This window comes from Dromiciops gliroides, chromosome 1 (assembly GCF_019393635.1).
Source record: "Dromiciops gliroides isolate mDroGli1 chromosome 1, mDroGli1.pri, whole genome shotgun sequence".
Classification (NCBI taxonomy): Eukaryota; Metazoa; Chordata; class Mammalia; order Microbiotheria; family Microbiotheriidae; genus Dromiciops; species Dromiciops gliroides.
The window spans coordinates 615,558,203-615,582,439 of record NC_057861.1 but is presented as its reverse complement, the minus strand read 5'-3'; the positions used below and the strand labels follow the sequence as shown (position 1 = coordinate 615,582,439).

Sequence of the window (24,237 nt, the reverse complement as noted above, 5' to 3'; positions counted from 1 at the left end):
TGGGGAGATATAGGGCCTGAACTTAGGATAATTGTCCCAGTAGAAGGGGACAGTTGCAAGAGATGTAGAGGTAGAATCTCCAAGACTGTAAAATAGATACTTTTGATTATGTAAAATTAAAAAGTTTTTGCACAAACAAAACCAGTGTAACCAAGATTATAAGGGAAGCAGAAAACTGGGAAAAATATTTTGAAATAAGTATCTTTGATAAAGGCCTCATTTCTCAAATATATAGAGAACTGAATAAAATTTCTAAAAATACAAGTCATTCTCCAGTTGATAAATGTTCAAAGGATCTGAACAGGAAGTTTTCAGTCAAAGAAATCAAAGCTATCTATAATCATATGAAAAAATGCTCTAGATCACTATGGATCAGAGAAATGCAAACTAAAACAACTCTAAGGTATCACTTCACACCCATCAGAGGCGTGAATATAACAAAAAAGGAAAATTTTGGATATTGGAGGGAATGTGGGAAAACTGGGATGCTAATCCACTGTGGGTAGAGTTGTAAACAGAGAGCAAAAAGGACTATCAAATTGTGCACACCCTTTGATCTAGTAATACCACTGCTATCCCAAAGACATCCCAAAAAAGAGAAATACCTATTTGTACAAAAATATTTATAGAAACTCTTTTTGTAGTGGCTAAGAATTGGAAATCAAAGGGATGTCCATCCATTGGGGAGTGGCTAAACAAGCTGTGGTTTATGATTGTGATGGTATATTATTGTGCTGTAAGAAATGACAAGCAGGATGATTTCAGAAAAGCTAGGAAAAATTTGTATGAACTGATGTAGAGTAAGTGAGCAGAACCAGGAGACCATTGTGCAGTGACAGCAATATTGTTTGATGAAGAACTGTGAATGACTTAACTATTCTCAGCAATACAGTGATCCAGGACAATCCCAAAGGACTAATGATGAAGTACACTATCTGCCTCCAAAGAAAGAACTGATATGGATTGAACACAGACTTCAGCATGCTATTTTTATTTTCTTTTATTCAAGTTTTCTTATACAAAATGACTAAGATGATGTTTTACATAATTGCACATGTATAACCTATATCTTATTGCTTACAGGGAGGGGGGAGGGAAAAGAGAGGAGGAGGGATAGAATTTGGAACTCAGAACTTTAAATAAAAGTGCTTATTATCAAAAAAATACAGTATTTTGCAAATTAAAAGAAAAAGAGGGGGCAGCTAGGTGGCTCAGCGGATAAAGCACGAGCCCTGAATTCAGGAGGACCTGAGTTCAAATTCGGACTCAACACTTGAAATTTACTAGTTGTGTGACCCTGGGCAAGTCATTTAACCTTAATTGCCCAACCAAAAAAAAAAATTAAAAGAAAAAGAATCTTTAAGACTGTAGAGCCATTACCATACTTCTGAAGTCAGAAGTGGTCTTTCCTTTTCCCTGAACTTTTCTTTAAGAACACACCACTAAGCAGATTTCTTGAATATTTCCTCATTAGCCGTAATCTATCTAGCAGTCTTCCAATATTTGAAGGGTTGTCATGTGGAAGAAGGATTATATTTTAGTCGCAGCTCGAGCATTTATTCATTATGTGCTTGTATATGTCTAAAGTGAACAATATGGAGGTAAAGCAATTGTATCGTTTGCCTTTGTATCATTTCCTCATTTTTGAATTGGAAGTACCTGAGAGCTTTAAAGAGTCTTGGCCTGGGGAATCTAATAATGCGTCACTCTCTGACATCAGGAGGACCTGGTTAGGATTGAGAAACAGCGGGGCAGCTAGGTGGTGCAGTAGATAAAGCAGTGGCCCTGGATTCAGGAGGACCTGAGTTCAAATCTGCCCTCAGACACTTGACACACTTATTAGCTGTGTGACCATGGGCAAGTCACTTAACCTCTGTTGCCCGGCGCAAAACAAAACAAAAAAACCTTTAGAAGGATTGAGAAGCAGAAGTCAGTTTTCTTCCTCTTTCATTTATTCAGAAAGAATCTTTTTTTAATATCTTCAGTGAGGGGGGCAGCTAGGTAGAGCAGTGGATAGAGCACTGGCCTTGGAGTCAGGAGGACCTGAATTCAAACCCAGCTTCAGACACTTAACACTTAATAGCTGTGTGACCTTGGGCAAATTGCTTAACCCCAATTGCCTCACCCAAAAAAAAAAAAAAGAAAAGAAAAAAGAAAAGAATATCTGCAGCGACAGCATTTATCTAGAACTGGGCTATTTAGCAATCTCATTTAGTGGAGGCATAACCAGATTTCAGGTAGACACCCCCCCCCCCCCCCGAAAAAAAAAAAAGACCTCTGAGTATTGAAATTGAATTTTAAATTGTATTTCCATTGTTAACAAGCAATTTGTTTTCTCTGCCTTCTGCCTCCTCTCCCCTTCTCTTCTAGGGTGGAGGAAAACACAGAACTCTTGTAACAAATGATCATAGCCAAGCAAAATAGATTTGTAGATTGGCTATGCCCCAGAAATGTGTGTCTTGTTCTGTATCTTGAGAATGCCACCTCTCTCAGGGGGTGGAGTTTTTGGATTCTCTGGAATCTTGGCTGATCCAGTCTTAAAAGCCTTTCCTCTACATTGTTACTATGTATATTATTCGCTTTACTCATACAAAATAGATCTTACAAAGGACATGTAATTTACTCTGATGCCCTCACTCTACATATTTACCCTACAAAGCTTCCTTATTTAAATTCCAAACCCATAGCCGATTGGAAGCAGCATATGAGAAGAGAAGAAAGAGGCTGTTACAAGCAAGTACATTGGCAGCACTTATAATTGACATCAAGGAGGAGAGAGAAAAGCTATTGAAAAAAGGTTCAGGACTTTCTGGCTGTTTAGGGCAAAGCTTCTTAAACTGGGTCTCTACCCCATATGGGGTCAAGTAACTGAATGTAGGGTTTGTGAAAAATTTGGCAACAGTAAAAGGTTATGTATACCTATTTTATATACCTATATACTCAGTCACATAAAAATTTCTTGGACAAAAAGGGGTCGTGAGTGGAAAAAGTTTAAGAAGCCCTGAAAATATCTGAATTACTCCTATGGGCATCCCTAAATTAATTATAGATAGTGATTAGTGGGTTTGAAATGGCATAGTGTCATCATAGAATCAAAATCTTGGAGTTCAGCCCCCAGCACTGTTGCTTACCACCTGTGTAACTGTTGAAAACCTGTCTGGACCTTGGTTTCTTCAACTGTAAAGTGAAGGGGTTAGACTAAATAATCATGGAATCTTAACTTGAGTTGGAAGAGACTTTAGAGGTAATTTAATTCAGCTCCCGCATTTTACAGATGAGGAAACTGAATTCCCTTCCAACTCTTAAGGTCTTTGTTCAGAATGATGACCTCGAGTAACCAAAATTAGATAATCTTAAGTTCAATGTATTATTTTTTTAAAAGCTAGTATATATATTTTTTTAAGTGAGGCAATTGGGGTTAAGTGACTTGCCCAGGGTCACACAGCTAGTAAGTGTTAAGTGTCTGAGGCCGGATTTGAACTCAGGTACTCCTAACTCCAGGGCCCGTGCTCTATCCACTGCGCCACCTAGCTGCCCTGAGCTAGTATATTCTTAATTGTAGCTCTGAACAGTCTTCTGACTTGATGGTGTTTGAATTGGAAAACATCTGAGTGGTGTTTCCTATGTGACTTAGACAGATGAACCCTGATTCTCCTCTCTCCTTCTAGTTCTACTGAGTAATTCTTGTTCCTTAGGTCTCCTGAGTGACCTTAGAATCTCTTGAAATCATTTTGTATTATTCTGTAAATACCTATCTTATTATTTATTGTTTCTTCACTGTAGAATGTAAGCTCCTTGGGGGTAGGAACTATTTAATTTGGATATTCCAGTATCTTGCTAGGTACTTAATTAATGTTTGTTGAATTGAATGTTATATCCTGTATACAGATAAGTAATATAGGGTAGGGTGTGATACAGCAAAGGACAGATGCAGAATAACACCTTAGCTGAGCCAGATAGAAAGTAAAATATTTTAACAGGCAGAAATGAGAAGTGAGTGAGTGCATTTCAGGTTGTTCTTATCATTTGTTGAGTATGTCCTCCTAGCAGTCAGCCCAGAGCATTCATTGCCCATAATAAGCACTTTAGAAATATTTGTTGAAATATTTATAGCAGTATTTTATGTAGTAACAAACAAATTCAAGTTCATGACTACACCTAGACACCTATGGTGGATAGACTGTTAGATTTGGAGTTAGGAAGATCTGCATTTGAATCCTGCTTCAGACCTAGTTGCATGCGTAATGATTGGAATGACGCCATCTGCTGGAGGGCTACTGTAGGAAAGCTCTGCCATGAGGAGAAGGCCTCTGAGGGCAAGCCTTGCAGTTTTCCTTGGTGTCAGGAAGTGACTTTGCTCGTGGGTACTGTCTATAAAAGAGGCGAGGCTTGCTCTCTTTCATGAGGATTGACGTGGGGAGTGGAGCTAAAATATACTCTCCCTTTGATAGATAGATGAATCTAGGCCTTTCTCTCTCTTCACCAAATTCTTATTCTCCTTAATAAATGCTTAAAAGTCTAAACTCTTGGGGCGGCTAGGTGGCGCAGTGGATAAAGCACCAGCCCTGGATTCAGGAGTTCCTGAGTTCAAATCTGGCCTCAGACACTTGACACTTACTAGCTGTGTGAGCCTGGGCAAGTCACTTAATCCCATTGCCCCGTTTTAAAAAAAAAAAAAAGTCTAAACTCTTGCTAAAGCTTATAATTTATTGGCAACCACTCATTAGATATTTTAGACAGACTAGCTAGAATTTTAGTACCTTACACATGACTCTAGGTAAGTCACTTAATAATAGCATCAACCTCACAGGACCGCTCTGAGGATCTAATTATATAATATATGCCAATTACTTTGCAAAACTTAAAGGTTTTTATTGTGAATATAATGGAATATTACTGTACTTAAGAACTGTGAGCATAGAGAATTCATAGATACATAGGAAGAGATGAACTGATTCAGAGTGGAATCAGGAAAAAGGTAGGCACTGTGACAAGGTAAATGGGAAGAACAAAAGAACAAAACAATTTGATTTGTAACTGTAAAGACCAAGCTTTGTTGCAGAGAACAGAGAAAATCAATCTCTCTCCCTTCTTTGCATATATACACTTTTACACAGTAGATGTGAGTTTTGTTCAATTGTGTGTTTTTTTAACTCTTTTAATCTTTGTTACAAGGGATGGCTCAAATGGTAGGGGAAGGGAAAGGGAATAAACATTTATATAACACTTACTATGTGCCAGGTACGTTGCTAAGTGCTTTTACAAATATGAGTTAAGTGCTATTATTGTCCCCATTTTATGGTTGAGGAGACCGAGGCAAACAAGTTTTAAGTGACTTGACCAGGGTCACATAGCTTGTAAGTACCCGAGGCTAAATTTGCTATCAGATCTTTCTGATTCCAGGCCCAGCACTCTCAACTGTGCAGCCTTTGCCTCTGGTAGGAAAGGGAACAAGAAATGAATGTTACATAGAAGCAAGTATCAAAAATAGGATTAAAAAATTGCTTGTCCAGGGCACCTAGGTGGTGCAGTGGATAAAGCACCAGCCCTGGATTCAGGAGTACCTGAGCGCAAATCCAGCCTCAGACACTTGACACTTACTAGCTGTGTGACCCTGGGCAAGTCACTTAACCCCCGTTGTCCTGGAAAAAAAAATGGCTTGTCCACCGGCCCTGGATACAGGAGGACCTGAGTTCACATCCAGCCTCAGATACATGGAAACTTATTGGCTGTGTGACCCTGGACAAGTCACTTAACCCTCATTGCCCACCCCCACCCCCCAATTGCTTGTTTGAAATAAATCTTTTGTACTAGTAATGATACTCAGACTCTACTTTTCCAAAAGGCTAGTAGTACTTTATGGCATAATTTGAAGATAGAGGAAATGAAATTATTTGGTAAAATATTCCAAATTTTTTATAGTTGATAGAATTTATTCGGTTCCTTTCTAATGCCCACCCATGGATACTTTATTTAATTTAGTAATTTATGCACTGCTTTAAAAAAGTAACAATGTTAATTGCAACTCCTTAAAAAAGTTCATTCACCAATAAGTACAGAAAAATATGTGTGTGTGAGAGAGAGAAATGTTTTGTGAACCTACCTTTTTTTGTGAAGCTGGTGAGCTTCCCTATGGCCCTAAGTAAAGACTGTGTTTGTCTGTCCTGAAAAGAGGAACTATGGTGAAGCTGTTTTGACCTGGGCTCTTTTTGGTTCTGGTTCCATTTCCTAAAGTGTCTGAAGCTTAACAGTTGCTTTCATCCCTCAGGGCTTTAGTCTTCAGCCTTCCATGATTGGCTTCTTTTTGTTTCTGTCTTGCTTCCCAAGAACTACTTACCCTGTTTCCTCAAGGAGCAGTAGCCATTTCTAATACCAAAAAATTTTATTCACTAGGGAAAAAATAAAAGGATTTTGTTTAACAAATGAAATCCTACTCAAAGTGCATAACAAAACAATCAATCTAATGCTAGATTGGATTGTTCACAAGTCTACTAAATTTACTTAGTTTTTATAGTTGCCCAGAACCTCTTACTTGGCCCACTCTGTGGCTTCAGTATCACCTCAATACTTGGGACAGTGTTGCTCCAAACCCGTTGCTTTATAGTCCTCAAATGATGAATTTTCTGTCTAGTACCCTTCTTGACTATGTTGGCTGGACTAAGGGTCTTTTCCCCTGGGTCTTTTCATCCATTAAAAACAAACAACAAACTTGTATCACAATCCTAAGTATTATAGTTTCCCATTCCAGGATGAATCTATTATTCTGCCCACACATTTATATGTGCCAACCATCTGCTTTCTTTTTCTTTCTCCATCCTTCCAAAATCAGAAAAACGGTGTTGGGCTGAGGGTCTAATTTATACAAGACAAGATAGTTACTTCCTTAGCACCACAATCACTGTATCTACCAAAAGTCCACAAAGACATTTCCAGTTCTTAGGTGTATTTACTATAACATGATTTACCTAAGTCCACTAATCTGTACAATAATACAGTGAATTCCAACTAATCGAATCCTTTTTTCTTTATCAAATTCATTGTTGACTCTGCATTTATCACATTTTTCTTTAATTGATGAATTGTCATGATATTTATTGATATTCTTTGTACTATCTTTTTTTTTTTGGTACTATCTTTTTTTTTTTTTTAAGTGAGGCAATTGGGGTTAAGTGGCTTGCCCAGGGTCACACAGCTAGTAAGTGTTAAGTATCTGAGACCGGATTTGAACTCAGGTACTCCTGACTCCAGGGCCGGTGCTCTATCCACTGCGCCATCTAGTTGCCCCGGTACTATCTTTTAAAAGAAATAAATGCATACAATTTTAGATGTTTGATAGTGAGGTGGAAATTGGAGACTGAAGGTGGAAAGAGAGCTTAGAGTTGGACAAGTCGATTTGAGAATTGTCTGCAAAGAGATGATAATTTCAATCATGGGAGCTGATGAAATCACCAGAAGAAATAACAGAGGAAGAAAAGAAGAGGACTCAAGACAGAGCCTTGGGAACCCCTATAATTAAAAAGTGTGACAGACTTAGACCCCTGGAGGGCATTGGCATACAGGTGGGAAGAGCAACATGATTGTTTATACCACTGTGTTGCACAGTGCCATGAACATTATAGTTATTCATTATGTATTTCTTGAATTATTTTAACTAACAGGATAATAACTTTGGTCTGTTATGACATTCTTAGTATACCCAGGTTGAGTCCTCATGATTACTGCCTTCTTTTCTAAGTTATTTATAAACCATTTATTTAATAATATTTCGTAATTTTTCTCAGGATCAGTTTCAAATAATGTAATTTCTAGAATAATTTTTGTGCCTTTTAAAAAAATTAAACATTTTTATTTATAATTTTGGGTTCCAGTTTTTATTCCTCCTTCCCTCCCTCACCTTCCTCCTCCTGGAGGGGGTAAGCAATCAGATACAGGTTTCCTCTTAATTTGAAAAGAACATGTTCTTCATGGTTTCAAAGATATTACCATGAGTAGGCCTGAGATCACATCTACTTTGTCCTATAATTTAATTTGCTTAGACCTAAGAATAAATTTAATTTCAAGCAATTAATAAGGCACTAAACTCTCTATTCACTTATCTTGAGCTCCATTTCCTTTATGATTTTTCTACTCTAACCAGTTTTGAAGATCATTCTGTTTGAAATGAAGTAAAATTGGACCTGAATACTTCTAACTTAGCCTGTTTATATATCATTTTCCTTAAGCATTATACTATCTCTTCTTTCTTCTTGCTTCCAACATAATTTATAGTCCTTTTTTGCTCTTAGCATGTTTTGCAAATCAAAGATTTTCCTGGGCATTAGCCTTCTTAGGACTTTTTTTTTTAATCTGTTAATTGTATATTTATTTTTAAAATTCATCTGCTAGGGGTAGAGTACATATTTCATCGTCAGTCTTTTGAAATTATTGATCACTTTATCAGAGTTCTGCAGTTTTTTTAGAGTTTTTTATCTTTAATTTATGTGGTCATTGTGTAAATTGTTCTGATTCTGCTCCTTTCATTATGCATCAATTCATATAGATCTTCCCAAGTTTCTCAGAATTCATCATCATCATCATTTCTTATAATGCAATATTTCATTACATTCATATATCATAATTTATTCAGCCATTCCCTGACAGACATTCTTTATATCCATTTCTTTGCTACTACAAAAATTACTTCCTAATATTAGTATTTTAGTACATATGCTTTCTTTCCCTCTGTGTTTGACCTTTTGGGGCTATATGCCTAGTACCCACTTACCTTTCTCATTTTTTTTTTCCATATCACTTCCTTTCCTTCATCCTCTGTTCCAAACTAACCTGCTTAGCTGTCCTTTGTATGCGATTTCTGTCTGCAGTATACTTCTTTCTTATTATCTGTTGCACGGAATGCCTCACTTCAAACCACAATTTGAGCACATTTTTGATTCAATTAGTTGCTGAGAGAATCTTGTTTCAAATTACTTTGTTTCTCCATCTGCCCAAATATACAGCCTCAGGGAGGCCAAAATGATACTGGAGATACCTGTATGGATAAGTCTCTTGTCTGTATAATACTCACAATTCATGACTGGACTAATACCAGTGTTATTAGTATGAGTTACACAATAAAACCTCTTGTTAAAAGTTAGATTATTTTGAAGTGTATATGTTGTATTCTTCCGATAAAGTCAAGGGCTATTTCATTTTTGTATTTTTATTCCTAATATTTAGTCAGTCAGTTAATAATTTATTAAGTAGGTACAGTGTGCTAGGCACTGTGATAAGTCCTAAGGATACAAAGAAAGGCAAAAGATAGCCCCTGCCCTCAAGGAGCTCACAATCTAATGAAGGAAGACTGCACATTAAAAGAAGCTGAAAAGGTCGGGGTGGGGTGGTGTAGAAGCAGTGCAAGGGTACCTGGCATAGGGAAATGATGAATGATGGCTGTTCTGGAGGAGGTCTTTTATGTCCACTTTCTACCCTCTCCAAGAAGGAGGAGGAGGTATGTAGTACTTGCATATGATAAGTGCTAAATAAATGTTTCTTGAATAATAATAGCTAACATTTACATAGTACTTACTATTACATATGACTTGCTATCATGTTATATGTTTTACTATTATATATAGTACTAGGATATATTAATTGCTTTATATTTACTATTTATATAGTACTTATTATTACAGAGTACAAACCACTCTGTTAAGCTTTTTACAATTATCTCATTTGATCCTCTCAACAAATTTGGGAGGTGGGTGCTGTTATCATTCTCATTTTACAGTTGAGGAAACTGAGGCGGGCAGTAGTTGAATAATTTGCCCAGGGTCACACAGCTAGTAAATATCCAAGTTCAGATTTGAATTCAGGTCTTCCTGACTCCAGGATGGTGTTTATCCACTGTGCCACCAGCTTCCTCTAGAATTGAAGAGGGGCCTTGCCTTACTCATCTCAGTGTCAGGCATATACTTTATTGTTTTTTTTTTTCAGACACATACTTTAGCGCTATGTTGTAGATTTCATTTTCCTTGATCATAGCTTACTACCACAATAATGATCTTTTGTTAGCAATTATGGATCATTTTTTTCCTAGATTGATTGGATATGTAAATTGAAGAGGACACACAATTTTAATTTATACTATTTGGGTAGTGGGGGAGATCTTGTTTTTTAGTAAAAATTGCTTTTCAATTTCTTACTTGTTTTTGGTAACATTCTTTGTAAAGCAGTAGGTTGAATCTCTAATCCAGTGGAAGTGGGATGTTATATAAGGTAGTAAACTTACTGAAAAGCCATATTGTGTGTCTTCTCTGTGTTGCTAGGCACAGATGAGAAATAATCAGGCAGGTAGTCAATATTAAACCAAGAAAACATTGTTTTATTATTTAATTCTTTTTTTGTCTTTTTCATTGGCATTGTGATGGGAGTGAAACTTTGGGGTTGAGAAAAAACCTATATAATCTCAAGAACTCCCAGATAATGGTTTATATTGAATGAATGAATAAATCATATATTAAGCTCTTATTATGTGCTGTAACGATTGGAATAACGCCACCTGCTGTATACTTACTGTAGAAGAGTTCTGCCCATGAAGGGAAGGTCTTTGAGGGCAAGACCAGGAGTCAGGAAGTGACGCGGACTAGTGGGAGGAGGAAGGAAGAGACTGGCGCTCAGTCTGGGGCTCTTTCCTGAGGACGCTGGTGGAGAAGGGAGCTAAAAATGTGCTCTCCCTTTAATAGATAGAAATCTAGGCCTTTCTCTCTCTCTTTACCAAATTCTTATTCTCCTTAATAAATGCTTAAAAGTCTAACTCTTGCTAAAGCTTATAATTTATTGGCGACCACTCATTAGATATTTTAGACAGTTTAGCTAGAATTTTAGCCCTTAACAGTGCAGTGCATTGTGCTATGTACTGGAGATACAAATAGAAACATAAGATAGAACTGGCTTTCAGGGGTCTCACTTTTTAATGGGAGAGACAACAGATATAAAAGGTTTCCTTTGCAAGTCACATGGAAAGGCTCCATGGTCCTTAGGGTGCATCAGGTAAACAGATAGATGGTAATGCCTCTAATGTTATTTCCACCAACAAAATCATATCATTTTCTTATGCTAAACTAGTTTGCAATGCCAAAGACTGGCGATGAGAACTTTGTTTTCTGGGTTTTCTGTAGATGTAGCACCTTCAGGAGCAGTTGCCAAAATATATCTCCACAAAAATGATGACTGAAGGCATTGGGCTGGACACATTACTGTTAACAGTGATTCTTGGCTTCAGGGTCCTGGGTTGTCTCCATCAGAGTCTGCAGGGAGATGGTGGTCATAGTGGTTGGTGGTGACCCATGCTGCCACTTGTTTCTCCCACAGTATACCTTGCTTCTTCAAGTAGGCTGGTTTGCCTACTCTCAATCACAGTTGGTTGGCACGTGGTGGGGAAGTTGCTTCCCTAGGTGATGATGCTCCCCCAGACGAGGACTGGGCTAGAAGGACTGGTGGGCTGGGGGATGCTGCCACTGCTTATCTGCCTGTTAGCAATTTGGTCAAGATTTGTTGCTGGTGCTGATGCAGAAGGTGGACCCTTTTTCTGTAATAATTTCTCCCTTCACTGATGGCTGTGGGGATTGGGATGGCAAGTTTGGGGGTTTAGAAGACATAGTTATTCCCCAAACTCTTAGGTTTGTGAGAGAATTGATATTCATACATCTCTAAAGTATGTAAATTGGTGTGAAGTTCTGCTAAATAAATGTTTCATAATAAGAGTACTCCTTTTAAAGCAGAAAATAAACTACTGACCATATCCCCATGATATTTTGAATTTTAAAAGTATTATTTGAATTGATGAAAAATTGTTGTGGTAGCATATGCAAAAACCAGAAAAGCTGAACTAATGTTTTATTAAAGTTAGATGCTTTTATAAAATGCCACCAAGATGATTAAGGGTTAAATTTGTTTCTCTAACCGAATGAATTGGATCATTTTTACTTTCCTATTATTTCATATACTATTTTTTCCAGTCTTTGAACTTTCTAGTTCATTATAAGCCTTCTGGGAATATCCAGTGAGATGTTCCCTATTAGATGGTTCTTAAGTCAAACTTCAGGGGTTCTTACAACTCCTGTCAGCCTCAGCTTTGCTTTCTCTGGGGACTGTTCACATCTTCTATCCTTCTGTAGCAGGCTGCAAACTCTTGTGTTTCCTGTTGCCTGCCAGCTTAATGCAAATCTAAGAGCAGCAGAGGACTAACAGTGCAGAAAGGAAAATGTACCTAGGGAACAAAGTCAGCCGTTGGATCCTGTGGGGTTAGGGCTTCAGGTGGTAGCTCCAACATGTCAATCTGGATTAGAAATGGGAGAGAGCTGTTTGCCTGGTGCAACTCTAATTTCCTGCTACAGGAGAGACTCAGTTTGTAAAGGGCTTTTAGCATCTCCCAACAGAAAGGAAGGTAAATGAAAGATTTAACAAGAATAAACTAAGCTATTAATATAGCATGCCCAGCAGATCTAATGCTAATTAGAAAAAGTAATGCCACAAGGAAGAATAGATTGCATACATTCTCCAGACAGTTTATAGTAGAAGTGAAACTATTTCATGCAAATATTTTAAATGTAGAAATACCCATTGATGCTATTTTAAATAGATAGCAAGAGAATAGTTGTTGTTTTTAAATTAACAGCTATATAATTTTTGGATTAGGTTAGAGATACAAATTTTTTTAAAGGCTCACTTTGAATATTAATGTAAAAGGCCCCTGGTATTTAAACTCATTCTTTTCTAGTACTTACAGTGTACAAAATGTAATATAATTCACCTGGTTTAAAAACCGACAGCTTTTTAAAATCTTGCAAAGTGTTTAGCTTTAAAAAATTGTTTTTACTGAGAATATTCTGGTTTTTATCCAAACTCATAGTTGCTAGTACACCCTAATAAAACATTTATGATAAAGCTCATCAAATGTGTCCATAGGCTTAGATATTATATAATTGTTTCAATGTTTGATAGTCTCTTGTACACAAATTTTTATTGTATTTTTGTCCTAACAGACTGAAATTGTTTTGCCATTGGATTCATTTAACCAATTTGAAATACTGTATTTTGTTCAAAAATTAAAAAAAAAAAATTAGTTACCTCCTAAATGAGGAAACTAGAATGGTAAAGAGGGAAGGGGTTTGGGTCTAAAACCATGAGATTCAATTCAGTAAATATTTATTAAGTACCCATTATGTTCTAGGTACTGAGGATAAAAAGATTAAAAAGAACATAGTCTCATGAAACTTGCAGTCAACTAACGGAAATAAGATGTGTAAACAGATAACCCTGATATGTTAGGCTGTGATAACTATATAAAAGAGGTTCAAATGGTGAAATGAGAGATTAGAGAAAGGCAGAAGGATGATTTATAGATGGAATGGGGACTTGAAGGGAACTATTAAGGAGACTTTATAAAGGGAAGCTGGTAGAATTACGGACTGATGGGGAGTAGCATGTAGATGGTGGTCCTACAGTGCAGAAAAGTAGGAAACATCAGGACAAGAGACAGTCGTAGCACAGTGGGAAAGAACACTAGACAGGGAGTCAAAAGGTCTGAGTTTGAATTTTGCTTCTCTAACTTGGGCAGGCCAGTGCCTCCTCCCTCACAGGGTAGTTGATGAAATCAACTGAGATCACACATGTGCAGTGCTTTGTAAACCTTGAAGTGCTACATAAATGCTAGTTATGGTCCCCATCATTTTCCAATTTGTCATGGGGGAAAAGGCTAGAATATCTGGCCATTAGGGTCTACACCTGTGGTCCTAAGATAAAGAAATAGACTTGAATGGTGCATGTGAAGGAGAGCAGCATGAATTTAGGTTGGATGCAAATTGTGGAAGATCTTGACTTTGAGGTAGAGAAGTTTTTTGGTTTTGTTTTTCCCCAAAGAAAATACAATAGAGAGCCATTGAAAGATTTTGAGTAGAACTTTATACATAGAAAGATAGCTTTAGCAATAGAGAAAGTAGAAACCATGCCAGGAGACAATTTAGGTTGCTATTATAATAATCAGGTTAAAGAGTTAATAAAGGAGGCCTTTGGCAAAGTGATAGAAATTGGTATACAAAAGAGGGGACAAATGCAAGAGGTAGAAATAATAGCAACAGTGGATTTTGTTTTGTTTTTCTTTTTCTTTTTCTTTTTTTTTTTTAGTGAGGCAATTGGGGTTAAGTGACTTGCCCAGGGTCACACAGCTAGTAAGTGTTAAGTGTCTGAGACCGGATTTGAACTCAGGTACTCCTGACTCCAGGGCCGGTGCTTTATCCACTGCGCCACCTAGCCGCCCCTGTTTTGTTTTTCTTAAAACCAGTTTTCAGGTATTCCAAGTGTTGTCAGGTGGAAGTAGGGATTTGAATTATCCTTGTAGCCCCCTAGGGTTGAGCTCAGATCTTTAGTCAGAGGTTGTAGGGAGGCAGATTTCAGTCCAATAAAAGGAAGATGTTTCTAACTATTATAGCTGTCTAGAATTGGACAGCTCGAGTATTCTTTTCACGGGTTACTTTCAGGTATGGATTGGATGATCATCTGTCAGGATGCTTTAGAGAGGATTCTTACATTGAGTCAGAGGTTGACAGATATGACTGTTAAGGTCTTTTCAAAGTCTTTTTCATTTAAATTTATACTGGTTCAGAGGCAGTCAGATGGCACAGTGGATAGAGCACCGGCCCTGGATTCAGGAGTACTTGAGTTCAAATCCGGCCTCAGACACTTTAGCTGTGTGACCCTGGGCAAGTCACTTAACCCCAATTGCCCCTCAAAAAAATAAATAAATAAATTTATACTGGTTCAGAAGGAAGAATAGGTACATTCCTTGCTCTCCATTGCCATGTCTATATTCTTCCTCTTATCACTACCCTTTGGTATCTTCTTTTCTTCTAAGGATTATGCTATCCGTATTATATCATCCTGTCTGGGTCCTGGTGACCATTATCTGTTGTCCCCTAGTTCATTCTCTATTAGTCACTGTCATCCTTTCTACCCCATCCCTATGCTTAGGTATAGGACTTCAGCATACACTTTGATGTTGAGAGTTGAATGTTGTTGTATAGGCTAAAATTCTAGCTATATTGTCTAAAATATCTAATGGGTGGTCGCCAATAAATTATAAGCTTTAGCAAAAGTTAGACTTTTAAGCATTTATTAAGGAGAATAACAATTTGGTAAAGAGAGAAAGAAAGGCCTATGTTCATCTATCTATTAAAGGGAGAGCACATTTCTAGCTTCCTCCTCCTCCCAAGCCCTCACCCTTGCTTTGGCTTAATTTTCTTTCTTTCCAATCTTAACCATATAGATAACCTGTTCAATTACAAATTACCTTAGATTGACAAATCCCTTGACCTTTGTCCTTTCCTAATCTGCCCATATGCTAAGTGGTCCTTCCCATTAAATTGATGTATATGTGTGTAACATGTTTTTTTTTAAATCTACTTACACATTAATATATCTTCTCCCTCACTTGAATGTAATCTTTTTTTGTTTTTGTTTTTGTTTTGTTTTGCAGGGCAATGAGGGTTAAGTGACTTGCCCAGGGTCACACAGCTAGTAAATGTCAAGTGTCTGAGCCCGAATTTGAACTCAGGTCCTCCTGAATCCAGGGCCGGTGCTTTATCCTTTGCGCCACCTAGCTGTCCCCGAATGTAATCTTCTTGAGAATAGGAACAGTTTCATTTTTGTCTTTGTATCTCCAGTGGCTAGCACATAGTAGGGGATTAACAAATGTTTAATGATTATTCTTTCCCCTACTTAAGAAACTGCAGTGGCTCCCTTTTTCCTCTAGTATCAAATACATACTTCTCTATTAGGCATTTAAATCCCTTCAGAACCTAGCTTCAGCCTTTTTATATACAACTTTCCTTCACACTACCTTACAGTCAAATTGTCCATATGGATTATCTTCAAACTCCATCTTTTTACCTTAGCATTGGCTGTCCTCTATGCTTGAAATGCACCTTACACTCTCATCTCTTAGGAGCCCTAGTTTTATTCATGGCTCACTCAGTTCAAGCACCCTCTTCTTTGTGAAGTCTTTGGTGCCTTCCTTTCCAAATTACCTTGTATTTATTTACTATATACTTGTATAGATATATGTACATGTTGTCTCTTCTGCTAGAATGTAAAATCCTTGAGGGTAGAGATTGTTTCATTTTTGTCCTTGAATCCCCAGAACCTGGCATGTGGTAGATGCTTAATAAATATTGGTTTGGTATATTCTAGTACAGATTGAGTGACCATCTGTCAGGATGTTTTTAGAAGGGATTTTTGAATTATATGAGAAGTTGGACTAGATGACTCCAATCTCTAAATTTGTTATATTCAGATTTCCAGAGAAATACCTGAATGATATAGTATCTCCATAGTACCTAATTTTAGTTACATGTGTATATACTTACATACTATCTATGTACATACACACATATGTGTATGTGTTCATATACATATATACATGCAAGCCTTTTTAAGATGCCTCTTCTGTGCCAAGCAGTTTACTAAACATTGGGAATGCAAAGACAATAACAAATAGTCTGTATTCTCAAGGAATTTACATTCTGTCAGGGAAGATAACATATACATAAAGAAGTATGTACAAAATAAATACAAGGTAGTTTGGGGATATGTGTGTGAGGACAACTATCAGCTGGAGAGAATCAAAAAAGGTCTTGTGAATATATGTCATCAAGGCACTAGTTGATTTGGTAGGAATTTGAGAGCCTCCAAAGGAATCATAGTGTTTCATTCAGTGTGCATTGGTACCTATTGGTACCTATGCAATCATAGATCCACCAAAGTAATTCTAGTACTAATAACAACTCACATTTATAGAATGTTTTAACATTTTCACAGTACTTTTTAAAAATAGCTCTGAAGTAGTATCAAAGTATCTTTAATAAGTCATTGATTCTTTGTATTATTAGAATGCTACTCCCACCGTTTTCAGGTACCATTTAGTATTTTGCTTTCCTTTGCAACATAAAAAAGACAAAAACTTTCGTATTAACTTTTTTTGCTCTTTATTTGGAAACATTCATTTTTCTGTAACAGGTCAAATGTGTTTTATTGTTTTTTCTTCATATTCCAATCTTTCCTGTCCCCAATTCCAGATTATGTCAGCAAATGCCTCTACAATAAGCCTTAACTCTTATTCATTTGGATTTGCTTTATTGTGTCTTGGTTTCTCATAAAGTCACTGGCTTCCATTTGTTCAATCCTTGTTCTTAGGCAATTATTTTCATCAGAGAGCTTTTGTACCTCCTTTTCCATTTGGCCAATTTGACTTTTCAAGCTGTTGACATTTTTCTCATGTCTTTCCTGCATCTCCCTCATTTCTCTGTCCATTTTTTCCTCTCTACTTCTCTAACTTTATCTTCAAAGTCCTTTTTGAGCACCTCTATGGCCTGAGACCAATTCGTATTTTCTTGGAAGCTTTAGATATAGGGGACCTGATGTTGACATCTTCCTCTGACGGTGCCCCTTGGTCTTCCTTGTCACTGAAGAAACTTTCTATGGTCCTCACCTTTCTCTGTTGGCTCATCTTGCCTTTCTTTTACTTGACTTTTAGCTCCTTAAAGTGGGGCACTGTTTCCAGGCTGCACTATCCCAAGCTTAAGAAGTCCCAGGTAGTATGATTTAAGGAAGAACAGGTTCTTCACTCGCCTGGCCTGTTCCCTGGTCCTTAGATGACCCCAGACTAACTTGCTAATCAACCAGCTTTGTGTGTTGTGGTTGTCAGCTCCAACGAGCCTGTGCCCCTCCCCCACCTGGGCCACTGCTACTCAAGCCTACCTCCTGGTTCCCAGCAGGGGTGTAAAATCCAAGTTCTGCCTTAGCACCAGCATAGACCCTGTAGTCTCCCCCCTGCCTAGGGCTCAGCCCACTCACCAGACTGTGAGCTTAGTTCCAGACTACACTGGCACTTCAGCTGATTCAGAGGCTCTGGGGGTCTCCTTCTCTGGTGAGGCCTTCCTGGGACTGGATCTGTGTCAGGGTGACTGTGGGGTTGGGCTCGACTCCTGTATTAGCACAGCAGCTCCCTCCTTCTGACCTTCCAAGCCGTTCTTGGTTAGAAGATGATTTCAGCACATTCTTCTGTGAGTTTTGCTACCTCGGGCATTTTCCTATGGCGTTATTTGGATCTTTGTTGGAGCGATCATGTTATGAGTTCGGGAGCTCACTGCCTTTCCTTTGCCATCTTGGCTCCACCCCAGAAGTCTCTAAGCCTTAACTCTTAAGTGATAAAAATTTGGGCATTTTTTAGATTAATGGCTTTTCTAAATAAGGCAAAGAATTTGAATTGCTTGGCAGTTGAATACAGTAATGAATATTTTTATACCTCTGTGAATGCAATGGCTGTTATATTTGATCATCTTTTGAAATTTAAAACTTAATTTAAAATAATAAAATCACTTATGATTGTGCTACCCTCTCTATCTGTAAATGCCACTATTGATAATCTCTGTACAGAGTACCTGTTTTCTCCTATCAGCTTTGCTGTTTTCCATTCCTCTTCCTATTTATATTAAGCAGGTTAGGGAATGAATGCATAGCTTTTAATAGATAACCTATATCATAATCAGGAAGATAAATCTGGTATCTGCCCTTCCAAATAATGTATTTTGAGTGAAATATGCATGTTTTTATTTGCTGCTGGTTTTATTTTTTATTTTTATTTTTTTGAATAAAAGTATTATTATTTTCCAGTTACATGTAGAGATAGCTTTCAGCATTTGTTTACATAAGATTTCCAATTTCAAATTTTTCTCCCTCCCCCAGACAGCAGGCAATCTGACATAGGTTTATATATATATATATATATATACACACACACACACACACACACACACACACACACACACACGCACACATATACATATACATAATAACAGTAAACCTATTTCTGCATCAGTCATGCTATAAGGGAAGAATCAGAGCAATAAGGAGAAACCTCAAAATAGAAAAACAACACCAAAAACAAAAGGAATAGTATGGTTCAATCAGCATCCATATTCCATAGTTCTTTTTTTTTCTGGATTTGGAGAGCCTTTTCCATCATGAGTCCCCTGGAACTCTCTTGTACCATTGTATGCTGCTGGTTTTAATTATGTACACTCCAGTATGGACACATGGACACACACACACGTACACACACACGTACACATACATATACAATATTGGCTATGTGTAATTCCAAATTGAAGTACTTTTCAATTAAATTGTACTGAAACTGCTTTTACTTTACCTTGAAAACATCCTATTTAACTACCTATTTTTTAAATGATAGTAAGAATCATCAATTTAAGGGGGCAGCTAGGTAGTGCAGTGGATAGAGCACTGGCCCTGGAGTCAGGAGGACCTGAGTTCAAATCTGGCCTCAGACACTTAACACTAGCTTTGTGACCCTGGGCAAGTCACTTAGCCCCAATTGCCTCACCCCCCCCCCCAAAAAAAAAATCATTGTTTAAACATTGATATAGAGTACTTTCTAAATAAGAGATAGTAGAAAGACTGGCTTTTCAACAGTGTGGCATAGTGCAAAAAGTACTGACTCTGAATCAGTTCATATCTCACTTTTAAAACCTTGGGTTCTCCATTAAATCTCCTTGGGCCTCAGTTTCCTTCTCTATTAAAAGAGAGGGTTGGACTAAATGGCTTGTGGAATCTTTTCCAGTGCCAGATCTTTTCTTGATCCTAAAAATTGGAACCCTTGGAGGTCAGAAAAACAACAAAGATCATTGAGCCCAAACTTCCAGTTTCATACAGAGGATATAGGCTTTGAGAGGTCAAGTCATACAGCTATTTAGTAGTGAGGCTGGGACTAGGACTCAGGTATTGTGAATCTTTATTACTCATTAGTCTTTTGATTGGAAGAGAAAACAGAAGATACAAGGTAAAACTTTTAACACCGTAACTTATGACATGTAACTTATATTCCTTTACTGAGCTTACTTGAGCTTTGTTCAAATGCTACTTTCTACATGAGGCCCTGTAAAATTTTACCCTTAATTGCTACTATATTCTCTCTCAAAAATTAGTCCTTTTTTTTCTCTTATTTGAGTAATCCCTCTCTTAGTACAGATTGCAATGTATCCATACCTTCTCATCCATTCCATTTATTTAGTTCATCAATATATGTAAAGACAGTCCTCTATGGAAAGTGAGTTGACCATACAACTAAATAGAAGAAAGAGCAGGATGGATCGTATTGTTTATTGTGCAAGGTTTTTTGTTTTATTTTGTTTTTTAATGATCCAAACTGGTGCAGAAGCCTGTAATTTTATTTCATTTATTTATTCATTCATTCATTCATTTATTTTTGTGGGACAATGAGGGTTAAGTGACTTGCCCAGGGTCACACAACTAGTAAGTGTCGTGTCTGAGGATGAATTTGAACTCAGGTCCTCCTTAATCCAGGGCTGATGCTTTATCCCCTGCGCTATCTAGCTGCCCCGAAGGCCTATATTTTTAAAAGAAATGTTCTCCTGGCAATACCATACAGTTACAGATTGATACATGGTAAAGATAAGCTGCAGCATATTTCTAGTGAAAACCTACTTTGTATAGAGGGATATCATCAAGAAAATAATAGGAAAAGGAGGTAGATTAGTCATATGGCAAAAGCTAGGAATAACTATAGTTCTCTATGGATTGCTATGAAATATAAAAACACCTAACCCTTTAGCACTTTTGCTGATCCTTTGTGGAATCTTCATGAAAGAGGAATAGAAATTCTGTAGGATGGCAATATCAGTAAAGGTTAGAGAACACTTCATACTGGAACATTTTTGAAAATAGGCCCCTACAAATTATTTTTGGTAATTTATTAAGAGCCTCCTCTGTGACAGATGGGACTTAAAGGAAGCTTGAGAAGGCAGTAGGTGGAGAGGAAGAGGGAGAGCATTCCAGGCCAGTGCCCAGGATGGAGTATCTATTTTATTAGACAGCAAGAACACCAGTGTCACCGGATCAGAGCACAGAGTGAGGAGCAAGTTATGAGAAGACTGGTAAGGTAGGAGGAGGGCTAGGTTAGGAAGGGTTTGGAATGCCAAACAGGATTTTGTATTTGACCTTGGAAGCAATAGGGAGCCACTGGAGCTTATAGAGTAGGAGTGTGACATGGTTGGACCTTTGCTTTAGAAAGATCACTTCGGTAGCTGAGTGGAGGATGTTTTGGAGCCCGGGAAGACTGGAGGCAGGCTGACCCATCAGCAGGCTATTACAGTAGTCCAGCATGGTCTGGACACAATGAAAGTTTGTTTCAGAATGGTGACAATATCAGAGGAGAGAAGGGGGCCTATTTGAGAGATGTTGCAAAATGTATTGTTGATAACCACTGTTCTGTTTTTCACTGTGATCTGCTGTAGTTATTTATGTACTTTGGTTTTGTGGTCCAAACACTACCATTTCTCCCCAAATTGTGTAAACTTCTGTAAATAAGAACTGTGTCTTTGATGTCAAATTACTCAGCCCAGAACCTTGAATGTCGTTAAGTGGTAGATAATTTATCTGTTGAACTGAATTCGATCTTCATAGCAGTTTTTATTCAGCAATTAAGCATTGATCCTGTGAGAATATTGGCAGGAAGAGAAGCTAGAACATTCAGATATGACCGTTCTGTATTTTAGTGGACTAACATGTTATGTGCCACTTTCTAGTCACATGACCTTGAATAAATCACTTAACATCTCTGAATCTCAGGTTTTCCATGGTATACATATCTTGTAAGTGGTAGAATGAAAAGATGGGTTTTAATTGTCTGATTCCTACTCCAGTACTCTTTCTCTAATAAACTCTTAAACAACAGAACATTCACTGTGATGGATCTTAGAATATCTTAAGTAGAACCACATGTAGAAGGCATGCTCTTCATTGTGATCTTTAACATCTTTAATAAAATCTATAAAGAGTTCATTTTTGTTAATGGGGGGGTGGGGCAGTAAAGGTTAAGTGACTTGCCCAGGGTCACACAGCTAGTAAGTGTAAAGTGTCTGAAGTCGGATTTGAACTCAGGTCCTCCCGAATCCAGGGTCGGTGTTTTACCCACTGTGCCACCTAGCTGCCCCCTATAAATGTTCTTATATAAAAGTTTTATTAGAGTGGGATGTAAGGAGTTTGGGCATTAATTATTCATTGTTGAGGAATAATTGTGCCATTTACATCTCAAATTATTATAAGCAATAAAAATCACCTATTCCAGAATTTCAGGTTACATATTTTATCTTTGGAAAACAGTTACATAGGATACTAGAAGTAGAGCTGGGGGAAACTTCATAGGAAAAGTGACTCGATCATTACTCAGATGAGGAACTTGAGACCCAGGGCAGTTGTGACTTGTAGATAGTGAATCTCAGAGCCCGGCATTTGAGGGTTTTGAACTTAGGCCCTCTAATTCTAAGACCTCTTTTTTTTCTATTCTACCAGCCAGAAGGCCATTTGCTTAGTAGTCATGTCTTCATAATAATAGTTCATATTTTTATATAACAAGTTAGGATTTGCTAAGCCCCTTCCTCACAACAAACTGGTGAAATTGATTGATCAATGGGGCAGCTAGGTGGCACAGTGGATAGAGCACCGGCCCTGGATTCAGGAGGACCTGAGTTCAAATCCAGTCTCAGACACTTGACACTTACTAGCTGTGTGACCCTGGGCAAGTCACTTAACCCCAATTGCCTCACCAAAAAAAAGAAAGAAAGAAAGAAAGAAAGAAAGAAAGAAAGAAAGAAAGAAAGAAAGAAAGAAAGAAAGAAAAGAAAAGAAATAGATTGATCAAGTATTACCACTTCCATTTTACAGATAAGGAAATTGAGGCTCAGTAGTTGAGGCTCATCCATCTACAGTCACAGTTTTGAATTGAACCAGTTCAAAGGATTTCACAGAAGGAAATGAATAAGATGGACACATTCTATCTTACATATGATGTCTTTATACACATTGTAACCCTTGAGTAATTTGTAAACATTTCAATTTTTGTTATGTTTAATGTTTTCTTTCTTCCTCATCTCATTTTCTTTTCACCTCCCCTACTTCATTGATCCAGTTGTATGGTGAGAACTTGGCAGGGGCTTTGAGGCCACATTTTGACAAAAAGTGACTGTATCTTAAAATAGTGCTAAAGTAACACTTGCAATTCAGGATAAGTTTCACTGTAAATTCATTCAAACTTAGAAAACAATAAAGAGCTTGTATTTCCTTGAACATTAGTCATAAAGAAATTTGGTGTAGTTCAATAAATAGTATAGCTAATACAGCAGATTTTGGGATTGTGATAAACTATGGAATTGACAGTGGATATCTTGAAAAGGCCATCTCCTTTGAGCAGATATAAACTCAGTTTTCCTGAGTGATTACAGAACTTGTGATTTTATTTATTTGCTAGTATAAAAGCAGTGTGCAGGCATGGTGGTAAACACTTGTAATTCCTGTTCCTGGAGATGCTGAAGCTGGCAGATCTCTTAAGCTTGGGGGTTCTGAGCTACATTTGGCTAAAGCAATTAGGTGTCTCTATCAATTCAATATGGTGAACCCTGGTTGGGGAGGAGGGACCATCCTAGGTTGCCTAAAGAGAGGTGAATCAGCCCTTATCAGAAAGCCCCTGTGCTGATCAGAATGGGATCTGGGCCCATGATTTGCTTCCACAATTCCAGCTTGGGTGAAATAAGGAGACTCAGTCTTTTGTAAAAAATAAAATTAAAATAAATAAATAGGAAAGCAAAGAGATAGGCTTGTTATAATAAGTATCTCTAATTTTCTTTGCCTTACACGTAAAACTTTAGATCTGAAATGTCTTAGAAAAATTTAATTGATTGCTGGTTATTTGTATCTTTTTCACATGGAATGACCTTTTATTGTAAAATTTCAAAGTGTTCCCCACATTTATTTTATTTATGTCATGTTAAAACATTAGTGATAATTTTATACTTTTTACATTTTCAGATAACTTGGATTTTTACTCCAATAACAGCTGAAATAGCAAGTCTTGATAGTGGAAATATAGATGAAATTTTAAGTAAGTACTTGGAAACTTAATTTTCTTTGTATAATCACTATTCCATAAAGAGTTGCCTGTGTGAAATTACTGTTAAACTCTGGCTAATTGGAATACTTGGGAAATCAGTATTCTGATTAATTTAATTTCATTAGTAATTGAAGGGAAACCAGAAAATACTTTTGATTTCAGGGATTGTTTAATCTTTCTAAAAATATATTGCTACTTCCTTACCTTATTGAATATATTAA

At 37.3% G+C, this 24,237-nt stretch overlaps 1 protein-coding gene across 1 annotated transcript in view; it reads left to right on the top strand.

Moving 5' to 3' along the window:
* The window catches only part of ERP44 (endoplasmic reticulum protein 44), a 132,714-nt gene that overhangs the window by 39,892 nt on the left and 68,585 nt on the right, over positions 1–24,237 (top strand). The window contains 1 exon segment of the mRNA XM_043979548.1: positions 23,935–24,007. Within this exon segment, the coding sequence (XP_043835483.1) occupies positions 23,935–24,007 (73 nt within the window).